Source organism: Fundulus heteroclitus, unplaced genomic scaffold (genome assembly GCF_011125445.2).
Source record: "Fundulus heteroclitus isolate FHET01 unplaced genomic scaffold, MU-UCD_Fhet_4.1 scaffold_319, whole genome shotgun sequence".
Lineage (NCBI taxonomy): Eukaryota > Metazoa > Chordata > Actinopteri > Cyprinodontiformes > Fundulidae > Fundulus > Fundulus heteroclitus.
This window is the reverse complement of record NW_023396729.1, coordinates 12,365-26,218: the sequence shown is the minus strand read 5'-3', so window position 1 is coordinate 26,218 and position 13,854 is coordinate 12,365. Positions and strand designations below refer to the sequence as shown.

Below are 13,854 nucleotides of genomic sequence, written 5' to 3'. Positions count from 1 at the left end.
CTAACAAGCCTAAAGCAGATAAAAAGAAAAATATAGGAATGTCTACCCGGAATCATGCAATTAATGCGTCATAGAGATACGCGGGTCTCTCGGAAATAAAACATGACATCACGGTTATCCCCCCGGAACCTGCATCCAGTAATTCACTACTTTCGCTTTTGAATAACGTGGGAGATGAAGAGGAGGAGGAGGAGGGGGTGGTACTACGCTTAGGATCAGACAGATTGGATTGTGCGTCTGTGCGCACAGCAGCGAGCGCAGGAGAACAGTGCAGACGTTTTGCCCACTCAGACGCAAAGCGCAATGGCCAAATATAAGGCCTGCCAGACGGGATGTTGCATTCTTTTTATTGTGATTTGTGCCGTTGCTCTGGTGGTCCTGTGCATCGCCACGTTTCTTGGTGCGGACTGCTCCAGCGAAAGCTTCAGACATGCGGCTGTGGCTGCAGACTCGCAACTTTGCTCCGAGATTGGCAAGTAAGTAACTTTCCTTCTAAAAGAAAGTAAAGAAAAGTCGGCTTTCTTTGAAGACTTTAATTTGTCACAAGCTGAGGCTAAAAAATCCCGTCCGGATATTTTTTCCTATATTTTAAAGTTAGTTCATCCAGAAATATTACCTGCAGTTTATCCACGTGGGTTTATTCGCAGTGACTTGCCCCATGATTGTATCAGGCTTTGCCTCCTGTAGTTGAGTTTTTAAGATACACTGGGCAGGGGGGTGGGGTGAATAAACAGTTTAAGAGATTTGATCAGCTCTGTTTGGATTACCATAAACCATGTGCGCGCAGGTCCGCTGGTTAGTACTCAGTGCAGCTGCTGAATTGTTTCAATCTGTCTCTTAGAGAGAATAAACATTGACTGATGCTGTCCTTTGTGTTGAGGAGTGGAAAGTCTTGGCTCCGCTTAGCTCATTTGTCTTACTTAGTGTTGCGCAGATGAGTCAATTAATCAGTCATCAGCAACTTCAGAGAGATCAAAAAGGTGAATTCACGGGAGTGTGTGCTGCTCTTCCGGCTTTTGTGCGCAACAGGAGAGATCCTTTCCCCTTCTGACAACATTTGTAGGGGAAGGTATATGTTTCCACTTTTTGCACACAATCAAGGTTCAGAGTTCAGTGACAAAAAAGATGAACTGAGCAGAAGCAACTCTGGAGCATTGGCTTTAAAGTCAAACATGTGACTTTCTTCAAAAGACTGTGTGCGTCCTTGTACTTGCACCAGAGTCAGAACATATTTTCACATTTTGCCCCCAAAGTGAGGACTTTGATATGAAGTGGGGACCCTTTTTTGGTCCTCACTTTTTTCTGGGTGTCAGTTGGTTTATACTGGTAATGTTTAAGGTTAGGGTAAGGTCATAGATAGCGGTTGAAAATGAATGGAAGTCAATGCAAGGTCCTCAGTAAGTATTTTACTCTCTGGTCGGTTTTGCAGCTTCATAATACACCTTTATTTGTTAGAAACTCCTCCAACGTTTTCGAGCTGGCAAGGTCCAAGCATTCCAATCAGTTCCTTCTCTTGTTGCTTAGCAGACAAGCAGAAATCGCAGCCAGCATCTTAGTGAAAAGGTCCTTTATATTTTCGGCTCAGACTTGCAGAGTAATAGTTTAATAGAGTAGAGTAGAATAGAGTAATAGTTCACTTGTCTGTCAAGTTCAGATTTTAGTTGCTTGGACTTGGTCATTCAATTGTCATAGAAATAAGAGGGTGATGATGTATATTAACTTTGGTTGGGTTGCATAAATCGACCTCTCACATGAGAACATATGGTCTCTGAGTGAGACTTTCATTTGTAAAACAATAGACTACCCCAAGATTTAAAGCTCTGAAATAACACATTGTTTGCGTAATTGTATGTAAATGTATGTAAAGTCGCTATTTTCAGTCAGTAACTGGTTTCCTGTAAATTCATCATGTTTTCCAGGCGCATGCTTCTGCAGGGAGGCTCAGCAGTAGATGGCGCCATTGCAGCTCTCCTGTGCACATCTGTGGTCAATCCTCAGAGCATGGGGATTGGAGGAGGCTCTATAGTGATTGTTAGAAATAAAACAGGTCAGTTGTCAACTGTGGGTCATGAATTTTTGTTTCTCTTGAAAGACATCTGTTTTTTGTTCTTTGTTTTTTAGGATCAGCTATGAACTTTTGAATTACCATCATCTTTCTCTCTATTGATTCATTACCACATAAAATATGTGTATATACATTATATATTTGTGTGCTCCTGCTTGACTGGACTATTAGCAGTCTTTGTATATTTTCACCACTGATAGTTAAACATACAAATTCCTGCCAGTTACTTTTTTTTCAGTAAATGAAAAGTTTTGTGAGTTATTTCTTTTGCTCATTTGTTCTCAGGCAATGTTAAGGTCTACAACTTCAGGGAGACGGTGCCAAAGTTATTCAAACCTTCCCTGTTAAATGACTGTCCCACTACATTCAGATTGTCCACAGGTAAGCAGTGTATAGTAAATAGATCAAATGTAAGCTTTTGTCCTTACTTGTTTCACCTAATTTATTCAACATACAATATATATTTAAATTTAAAAAAATTAGGATTGTTGGGTTAATGCAATCGACATCTGATGTTAACATACCTTGTTAAAAGTTTTTAGATTGTAAAGTCTCAACTTCACTTCTCAAGACATACTTCTTGTCATTGGGGCCAAATATGGACTTATATAACTTTTTGCAGTCATGCTGACCACCCAAAGTAATAATAAAAAAAATAATAATTCAACTTTATTGATCTCACAATGAAGAAATTCAATTCTGCATCTTAACCCATCCCCTTGAGGAGCAGTGGGCTGCCACTGTGTGGCAAATTGGGGGTTAAGGGTCTTGCTCAGGGACCCAGAATGGCAGCTTGTGGGAGTTGAACTAAGAACCTCTGTGCTCTAACCACTAGGCCACCACTCCCCCAGTGCTGTACACTGTAGCCACATTCACCAAGTCACTCTCACATTCATACATCAAGACACAGCTCAGTAGGCAACTTTCCCAGGGGTGCATCAACATGTGGCAAAAGGAAGCTGGAATCGAACCCACAACCATCTGATTGCCAGACAACTACTCAACCCATCAAGCCACAGTCACCCTTGATATAGCTCAATTGTTGTCTTGTCTGAAGACAGAACTCTTCTCTGCAGAGCAGATGGTTCTTCTATGTCTGCGTGTGCAAATTTTATTCAAGCATAACACTTGAATTAGGGATCAGTTGTGTTGTGGTTCTGGGGAACGGTCTTGAGACTACACTTTACACTTTCACATTTCTGGTCTTGTCTGGGTCCCAAACACGCTGCATTCAAGATTTTTTTTCTTCTTCTGAAGATCACACATGATCAACGCTACAGTATACTTTTTTCTAAATTAACCTCCTGGCTGCATTCAAATACATCCAATTAAGGGGGAGAAACATCATCCAGTATAGAAAGCCAGATGGTTTTCTGTCTGTAAAACACGCAGGAAGGAAGAACGCTTGCTGAGGCAAGTCATCCACCTCCACCTGTCGCCTCCACTCATTCTGCCTGCTGCTGATACTAAGTCAGTTAACATTTTGCTGGATGGCAGCAAAATGAAAGGATGCATGCACACTCCAAAATGCCTGTTTAACTTGTTACCACCTTATCAGAATTATCAGACAGCTGACATGTAATTGAAGATCTGTTTAAAAACAAGATTTGGTTCACCCTAAATGTTATGACATTGAAAATAACTGGAGAAATTAGACGCAGCAGTGAAACCCATTGATCCTGAGGGCTGGTATAGGTTACCTTGCTGCCACAGACAGTTTTTTTATGTTTTCAGCAACAGCTTTATTGTTTCAATTACGACTTGGTTTGGTCTATGTATTGTTCTTGGAATTGGTTTCATCTCCCTTTAATCTTGTTTTGATCTTGGTATGCTCTGGTCTTGACTTTGTCTCTGGTCCTGTGATCTTGACAACACTAGGGAATAGATGCTTCTTTCTAACCCAACTGGACAGTCACACTGGTAATCCAGCATCATTTTTAGTTGATGATGTGCTATGTTCTTGGTGCATTAAAGGTTTTAGTGGGCCAAATTGTTGAGAGTTGGACACAATAGGGTGTTCCAGTAGGAGAATGGTTGCAAACACGCATCAAAACTGATTTTGAAATGGATATAGCAGGCTAACATTAAGCTTCTGGAATGGCAACACCTAAAAGCCATGTTCGTGGCAGCCAACCAACCAATTTAAATCAGTTCTTCTATTTTTTTTATTTTTTAAATGTGGTTAAATATCCAGACAGAATTTAGAGGGTCCAAAAAGCATGTGGTCAAGGTATAAATGTAGGCAAACATTAGACCAGGTTTGTGGCAATATTTGAGCATGTATTAATCATTTTGACTATGTATGTAGACACAGTAATTTACAGTATTTGCACCCAGTTCCTGATTTATTAGTTTGTCCCCAAATGAATGAATGGATCAAATAAATCATTAAAAGCCTAAAATAAATATGAAATGTATGCCCATGAGTAAACCTCTGACCATGAACTATTTATACTTAAAACAAATAAAACTTTGAACTTTAAGAACTTCAACTAACTGAGAAGTGTTACTTCTTCCAAGTGTAAGAGTTACTGTTCTTCTTGCTTTAGTAAGGTAAGATGTTTTTTTCATCTTTAGCCTCCAAAATAATTTTATGTCTCCTGTTTTCTACGTCAACATTGCAGGTAGTCAGTGGATTGGTGTTCCCGGGGAGCTGCGGGGCTATGAGGCCCTCCACAGAGAGTATGGGAGGCTACCCTGGGCCAAGCTGTTTGAGCCAACTATTAAACTGGCCAGGGAAGGGATCCCCACACCACCATACCTGGCATATTTTATGCGCAACAAATTTGTAAAGGAGCATGTGGAAAGGTCCTCTCTATGGTAAAATTTCACACATGCATCTCAGAGACAGAGTGCTAAGAAAGTTTCCTGAACTGATCACCTTTACAACAGATAAAACAACAAAATGACTTGAAAACTAGGTGTTTGAGCGACGTCCGCTGACAGGGGTGGACAAACGGGTCAGTTGTCCCGGGCCCAGGACAGAGGGGGGCCCCAAAACTGACACTCTGACCATTAAAATGGTCAGAGTAAATGTTTTGGATAATAGTTATCTGATGCTTCCCTGACATTGCTCTTTGATTATAAGCATTGTGTCCCCTGGAGGGTTTGTTGGGACTGATGACAAAAGTGGGATAAATCAGTTGCTTAAAGATTCCTTGTCTTTTTTTAACAAAAAGTGCCGTTACTTTCAATTTCAAAAACAGTGCTTCCATCCGACTATATTCTGCTGCTTTACAGAGGCAAGGACAGACATACAGTGCTGTGAAAAAGTATTTGGCTGTCTTACACATTTCTGTGTCTCATATTTCAGATCATCACAAAAATAATCTGAGTAAATCTAGTAAATTGTTCCATCAGCCATTTAATGTCTGAAATTTATATTCATTTATATATATAACAAAATTGTTTTTGCACATGCTTGTGCAAATTAAGGAATGATGCAAATTAGCAACATTAGGCTCATAAGGTATTGAACAAACTTTGCTGTCAATATGTAGATTATAAGAAAGATCGAAAGAAAGATGTTATCTCAATCTGGGATTAACATTTATTTGATGATCAGAGCATAAAAAATTTTTACAAGGAGAGATTATTTTCCATAACACTGTATATTGAACACTTTATACAAGTGAAAGCTTCAAAGTGGCAAGCTGATTATATGTCCAAATCATCTCATCTTAAACCTTTCATTGCAAAGAGCAGCAACTACTGTAAACTCACTGCAGATCAGGCTGCCTGGGCCCACCTACAGTTGACCTCGGCCATCCTAGTGAGTAACTTCAGTTTAACCCCTTGTGTTACTTATTTTGGCTACGGCCCAAATCTCTCACAACTAAAGATGGGGGTTGGAATGCAAAAGTCAAGTCAAATATATTTATAAAGCACATTTAAAAACAACAGACTTACCAGTCTGTGACAGAAGTGCTGAGCAATACAACACAAAGGAGAACTAAACATGGAGCACAGAGCAAAATAAGTTTTTGTTTGATCCTTTCCTTTTTTACCACAACAGACCTGCCCAAATATGACTAAATCCCCCCCTGCTTCAGATACAGCTGTGAGCCATTTATCTATCTCAGATTTCCACCCGTCAAGCCACTCTTTCAATAGCTTTCAGTTCTGGTAAAGCAGGTCTTTGTTTGTTTTCTTTGTTTCATTGATTACTTTGCTTGACTCATGAGCAACACATCAAGATAGTTGAACTTTTTCACAGGAAGCAGAGACTCACTCCTGACCACCAGAGAGGATTTCACTTTTTCCCAGTTCAGAACCATGGTTCTAGACCTTGAGTAGGTGGCTCTCAGACTCCTACTGGGCAAAATGACAGTTAAAAAGAGTTGACTACCTTACATCTAAACAAGTTGAAAATGTGGTTAAAGAGAAAGGTAAAAAGATTTTTTTACGTGGAAATATCTATGAATATCCAAATGTGATTGAAAAGCTGAGAGGGCTGATAAAATGAACTGACCACACTTGACTTTCAAAGTCTTCGCTTAGGGTACATGAAATTTTGTTCCAAAAAGTTGCATTTTCATTGTTGTTTTCTGTGACTAAATAAAGACAAGAAGGAGCGGACTAGAAATGGCTCTAATAAAGATGTTGATGCATTTTTGTATGTTGAGGATTTTTTTTTTATAGCAAGAAATGCTGATTGTGCTCGGAAGTAAAGTAAAAACAAAATTATTGTTAACTCAAAGAATAAAATCAAACACGCGGTAATACTTAAAGAAAAACTCAAGACTCGTAGGATAAAAAAAAATGAAATCTCCGAATGTAACCCAAGAAGGCTCACATTTATTTCATTTAGTCAGCATTGTGATATGGCATTTTATTTCATTGCTTTGGCACGTAACTCTGGTTTGAGTATGCAGGTCTTTGAGTCTCACTGAGGGCTGTGGTGTGTTTTCTTCTCACATTCCTAGAACCTGTATGATTTGGTTCAGTGGTGGTTTTAAATTAGGCGTGTGTGTGTGTGTGAATTTGGCTATTTTGTTCTTGTTCTTCTGTGTGGTGCTTTCTGTTGAAAAACCTTCCAGGGTGCACCTCACCTCCTTTATAAAGCTTTTATTGTACGTGAATGAACAAGACAAAACTTGCACAGAAAATTAACAAATTTGTCTATCCTGCACACTTTTAAACATAGTCAGTTTTTGTTGTCATGTGTTGCTGAACAAATCTTTTCACCTTCGTTTGCCTAATGTTTCCTTTTTTATGTTTTGATCCAGTGAAGTCCTCTGCAACAAGAATAAGACTATCCTGAGCAACAAGGACACCCTGCAGTTTTCTAAACTTGCCGACACCCTTGAAACAATTGCAGAGGAAGGGGCAGATGCCTTTTACACCGGCAGGATAGGACATGACTTGATCCAAGACATAAAAGCTGCAGGTTGGTGCAAGAACGGCCTGAGAAAGCTGAGGCTGTATCAGTTAAAATAAAAACTTTAGGTAAAGAAGACGGACAGAAGCACATAAAATTCAAGGGGCATTTTCTTTCTTTTTTTTGTCTTTAGGTGGAACATTAACAATGGAAGACCTGAAGTCTTACAAAGAGCAGGTGGTCAGTCCATGGACGGTTTCTTTGGGACCTCATCAGATGTACATCGCTCCACCACCTGCTGGGGGGGCGCTGCTGGCTTTCATTCTCAGAATTCTGAAAGGTTTTGCATCTTTTGTTGTGATGCAGATGTGGTTCTTTGAATGCACTTGTATGAACACAGTAATTAAAAACCTGCTCTCTTGATCCGAAGGGTTCTCGCTGACTTCAGACTCTCTGGTTGGTGAAAATAAGATTCAGATGTACCATCGTTATATAGAGGCAGCTAAGTTTGCTAATGGACAAAAGAAGCACATTCGAGATCCTGCCTTCTTCGGTAACGGCAAGGTGGGAAACTGGAATTCCTTTTCTCTTTGTTACCAGGAAAGTAATTGTTCTGACTCAACCATTACAGTTGTCTCATCCTTTCAGCATAAGTCTATCTGACGTGAGGCATGCACCTTATAACAGTGAAATACCAAACCTCCACAGCAACCTGTTGATGTTGCTTTAAAGAAAATCGAATTATTTAGTATTTCTTAATTATGAATAGTGTAAGAGGTCGATGAAAACTGCCTGCCAAGACTTTATCTGACATGAGAATAAGATTGTTACTCTCTTTTAAACAGTAAGCTACTGCTTTTGAAGAAAAGTGACTATCTCACACGGATACAGAAATAGTCAGATAATTTGTAGTCGTTTTGGCTGCGTGAGATAAGATGGGCATTTTTGTGGGGGAGTGGTTCTATGTTTTAAGAATAAATTATTATGTTTTATCACTTTTCTTAAAGTTGCAGTAGGGAGTTTTCAAAAAGGTGTGGACTTAGCCTGAAATTTTGAACAAGCAGACCTTATAGGTCCCTCTATGTTGACCAGATCTCAAATAACCAAAGGTGAACAACAGGATGCTTGTGAAGGACCATGCAGGACGCATAACCAACACTATGATGACGTCATACATTTTAACTGAGCAAATATCGCACATTACATTAATCAATCTCGGCTCTGTTATTGTGCAACACTGAATTATCACAACTCATGGGTTTATAACAAGCATTATTTAACATTTTTGAAGTTTAATAAGACCATTAAACTTTAGCCCTGTGATAGACAGTAGACCTGTCCAGGATTTGCTACCCCGCGTCCCCGCGTCCCCGCTTCCCGCCCATTGTCTGTTGGAGATAGGCAGCAGCCTTCTCTGGCCTTACCCAGTTAGAAATCACTCCCTATTCTTTGTAGGAGCATTTCCTTTACTTTGATATCGTTTCCTTGCATCAAGATCCGTTTAGTTTTATTTTATGAGCATCCTGGCACGCAGCTGCCCATGAGGTAGGATGCGGCAGCATATTTTGATCGACAGCTGACTGCAGCTCTCGTTAACGGTCATTGCAGCTCTGCCTTCTTTATTTCAGGAAAGCGCATCTTGAATAATTTTTTTTAACTTTCCAAATCTGACCCAGTCAAATGTGGGATGCTGTTTCCGTTTGTGAAACAATAATGGGACAAGAGTGAAAAATGCGGTACAGTAACACACAAATCAGGACATCTGGTCACCATAGTTCCCTCCCCATCGCTCTCTGCTGCTCTGCAGCCCTCCCTCCACAGCAGAGCCTACTGTGCTACTCCAACATTTCCCCGTCTTTTTTTCTGATCAGGCACTCCAGAAGCTGACAATTTTCCTGAAAAGTAGATTGTCTCTCCGCCGTCTCCAAACAGCTGCAGTCCACCAGCAATCATGAGATTGAATGACGATAGTGCTGTACAGGAGAGGGGGTATGAGCAGCTCGTGCACATGAATGATTAACACTGCTAACAACCAATCAGAGCCAGACATTCCGCCTGATTCTCATTGGTTGTTTCTGATCGGGAGCTGTTTAGTTCTGCAAATGGCAGTAGGACCACTGGGTGGAGCCAGAGGAGCCTCATTTTTTTCCTCACATTAACTATATCATATTTTACTGTCAGGACATAGTGACAGTTTAAAATAAATATGTAAAAAAAAAAAAAAAAAAAATGTATACAAAAGTCACATACTGCAGCTTTAACCCATGCTGTTGTAAGCAGAAAACATTAGGTCTTGGAGAGGTGTGGGATTATTTACAGCATGCTCCTAAACTCTGTTCTTCAGGACAGCTTCTATAAACAGGAATGGGATGAGAACTATTACAGTCATTATCAGTCATTTGTCACTGAATGAAGTGATTGTAAAAAAAAAAAAAAAAAAAGGTTTACTGGATAACGAGGCCATTAGGTAGGACAGATATGTGTAGTACAGCACTGTTTTATCACAAGAAATAATTTTTTGCCAAATTTGACTTTCTGTGATTCTTTAAGTTGAAACATAAAACACAATTTTCAGCAAAAAAAAATTGCATGCTGGCAGTGGTTAAAAAAAAGCACAACAAGGTGTAACAAAGTTTCAAAAAATAGTATTTAAAACACAAAGATTGTTCGTCATGCCTTTCTGACCTGTGAGATATCAAAGAAGGTGCTGGCATATTCTCCAGTTGTATAGAGCATAGAATAAACCGTTGCTTACCCTCCTTCACCTATTGTTATTTACGACTGGCTGAAAGAAGGCTACACTATTTTTCTTGCTTAAAAGTAAGACAGTTCATAAGTCTGAAAATATTCGTGGTAGCTAAAAATTACAGCCATGTCTTAAAAACTGGAGGAGTGTCACTGATATCTATTAAAGCATTTCTGGTAAACAGCCAACCCCTGGCTGCCCTAGCAAATAGTTTAAAGATGAATTTATTCCAAAGTGTATTACACATTAAAACTAATTTTACACGCTTTTAACTCCTTTATTGTCCCCTTTTTACAAGCTCTGAATGATATATTGGGTGGAAAAATGAAAACCAGGACAAAAGAGGGCTTGTGATCAAAGTTACAGTAAGTGTTGACGGTTGTTTTCATCTTCCTCTTTCAGGTTGCTGATCACTTGATTGATCCTTCTTTCACCGATCGTATCAGGAGGATGATATCATCACTTCGCACCCATAATGACTCCTATTACAGCAACATCAAGCCTCCGTCCGATAATTTTGGAACAACCCATGTATCTGTCCTGGATAAGGATGAACTCGCCGTCTCAGCCACCAGCACCATAAATCAGCTGTGAGTTGAAGACCTCCTTAGAAAAAAAGATTAGTACATATACTGAAAGTGACATCATAGTATTGTACAAAGTATATGCACTGCTTCATTACGATCTGGTTCTGCAGGTTTGGAGGAGCAGTTTACTCTCCACGAACGGGAATCATCCTCAACAACGAGCTTGCTGACTTTTGTGGAAGAGTAGATTCAATAAGTGCAGGTAATAAATAAATAACCAGAGAAGACCAAATTAAGGCTAAATAGCCTCCATCTGATATTTACTGACTCGGAGGTATTATCTGCCTCATGCAGGTGAACGGCCGCCCTCCTCTATGACTCCTGTTATCCTGGAGAAAAGCTCTGGAGGGATCCTTGTGATGGGCGGTTCAGGAGGAAGTATGATCACCTCATCAGTGGCTTTGGTAAATTACTGCTTTGCCTCAAGGTTTTTTTTTTCAGTTTGTGGGCTTCTTTGGCCTTACATAACTCTCTTTTCTCTCTAACAGTCCCTAATAAACCGTCTATGGCTGGGGATGAGCTTAAAAGCTTCTATTGATGCTCGTATAATCTTCGTCGACTCAAAGAACGTTGTGAATTTTGAACCAGAATTTGATGAGGTAATGTACCTTTATGTATCATGACTGTAAATTTATGACAAAGGAGTTTGTTAGTCTGAGATTATCCATGTCAAAAATAGCATTTCGATTTACAGAGTGCTCCACCTTTTTTAGTACCTCTGTTAAATATGTGGGGGGGGGGGACGTAATGTTTTACTGCCAGAGCAGCTTTCAGCATTGAACGTTTTATTTAAGCAGAGTTGTTTAATGGGATAAAATCCAATGTTAAGAAATAACTTTTTGTCACCAGGACACAATTATTGTCACTGAAAACGACTTCAGTACAGTGTATGTAGCAGATGTAGGTATTTATTTTCAATTTATACGTTTATACTTGCCAGAAAGTGTAGAGAGGGCTGCGGATAAATGAGTTTGAACAGAAATTAAAAGATTGCAACTCCGCAGTATTGAATTTCCTGTGATCAATCTGGGGATTTTCTTATTGAGTTTTTCATACTTTTTAATCGTAATTTTGTTATGTGTTTTCTTAGTCTGTGAAAGAAGGCCTCAGGGCTCTTGGACACCAAGTTGGGAACTGGAAATACTTCCTAAATGTGGTCAATGCCTTGGAAAAGGAGAACGGTTGCATAGAGGCCGTGTCGGACCGCAGGAAGTTGGGAATGGCAGCAGGATATTGATCTCGAGGATCATGAGTAACCCTCCGCAGATATCTTTTCTTGGACTAACTGAACCTTTAGGCTTGGAGCCAGTGAATGTGGTGCAGCTCTCAAAAACTGAATGTGAATGATTTTTATATTTCTACTGTATGCATTTTGTGAAGAAGGATGCACGGCCAGGAGTTAAGATTGTCTGACTTGGAGATCAAAAAAAAATGCTGTTGATTTACTCCACTTGTTCATTTAAAAAAAGTGACTGAATGCAGGCACACATCCATGTAGCATTTTTATAATACTTCATGAAAGTAATCAGACAAAATTGATGGTCGGGCTAACTCCATCTAGATGTTTCATATGAAGACAGAGCAACATAATGATGCGATTAATGTACATTCCACCATCATCCAGCCAACACCTTTCTCTTTTTGTTCATGTGTTTTGACATGTACGCTTGTGCAGCTACAGCACTGTGCAATTTTTTTCAATCTGTCCAGTTTCTTTATATGTTCCTTTCAAGATGACCGTTCTTTGTAATCTTTTAAAATCAGTCTTGATCCCTGTTCATGACTCTCCAGGCTCTCTTGAGGTATTTTAAAGTTTTGGGTGTGATTCAGGCTGCTTGTTCATACATTTACCACCCACTCAGGTCAAGTGCCAGGTCTAAAGCTTTACCTACAGCTTTTTAGCAATGTCCAAAAGTCACGCCTTTCAGAAAAAGGGGCAAATATCGAGCAAAGAGCGGAGACGGGACCTGAGAGATGCAACACTGTTCTGTTGATCGTCATACTCCAGAGTATGATGAACACACCCTTTTAAGTTTCGCAAAACAATAACAGTATTCCAATAATAACGAATAAATAACCAGCCTAAAAATTGTTGTAATAAGCATAAGTCCAAAGAAAGAAACGGAAAGATCTTGAGTCAATACCACTCTAAAAGATCTGAAAAATGTCCTCCTTGCTTAAAGGAAAACTCAGAAGAAATGACGGATGGCTTAAAATTTTTTGCACAGTACTGCATTAGTATTTAGAGACAGAAAAAAACTGAGATGCTGTTTTCTAAAGAGCACTGTTTCATTTGTTCACAGCAGCTGGGTATAAACATTTGTGGAAAGACTGTCTTTACAGTCTGCAATTATCACTTTGCATTGTTGACCAATGTACGTCTGTAATGTGTAGTGCTATAACTGAATTTGTTTTATTTTCCGACTGACTTAGGATATTTTTTGTTGGGTCTCCCCACCATATATGAGCCATTTAACCTTTTTTAAAAGGAAATCCTGAGATACTTCTACTGTGACCTTCAGCATTTTACTGTATGTGAGAAAGCCAACGATTCAAACTAATGTTCTTAATTCAATATACTGTAAAAATATCTTTTTACTAAAGCAATTTTTTTACTTTGTGTTATTGTTGATGTATTTTTATAGACTTGTTTGTGACTGCTCACTTTGTATTTTCTTGTTTCCACATTAAAAAACATTCACTTGATGTTTCATATTTCCACAAGCTGATTGATGGTGACACAAATTCTGATCAATTTTACACACATAAAACTTATTTAACAGCAAGTTTGTAAAAAACTAAAATCTGTGCATATGAAAGTGCTTTAAGTTCCAGATATCTTTGCTTAAATAGTAATATTGTTCAATTTAACCATAATTTCCAAACAACTGAAGTATAAAAATATAAAAGAAAATCTTGGTTTCTACTTATGAGCGAAAATAAGACAATGTGAACTGTCTTCACAGTTACAGTAAAAACAGCTGCATGAAATACAGGGCTTTCCAGAAAAAGCTCTAATTATTATTTTAGTTTTTCATTGTCTTTCTATAAATCTGGCAGCTATTGGCTTATTTATAAATGGTGGTCATTAATCAATAACTTTGAATAAACCTAAATATGACTGCCATTATACAAA

The 13,854-nt window shown here is 39.0% G+C and overlaps 1 protein-coding gene across 1 annotated transcript; it reads left to right on the top strand.

The window, feature by feature from the left end:
- The first annotated feature begins 212 nt into the window (after window positions 1-212).
- ggt5b (gamma-glutamyltransferase 5b) lies at window positions 213-13,338 on the top strand. The gene is made up of 12 exons (XM_012849392.3): window positions 213-476; window positions 1,920-2,047; window positions 2,351-2,446; window positions 4,690-4,885; window positions 7,294-7,454; window positions 7,579-7,725; window positions 7,816-7,949; window positions 10,534-10,721; window positions 10,829-10,920; window positions 11,013-11,122; window positions 11,207-11,317; window positions 11,809-13,338. Exons 1-12 carry the CDS (start codon window positions 304-306, stop codon window positions 11,953-11,955), a joined length of 1,683 nt encoding a protein of 560 aa, XP_012704846.2. The 5' UTR covers window positions 213-303; the 3' UTR covers window positions 11,956-13,338.
- The last annotated feature ends 516 nt before the right edge of the window (window positions 13,339-13,854 follow it).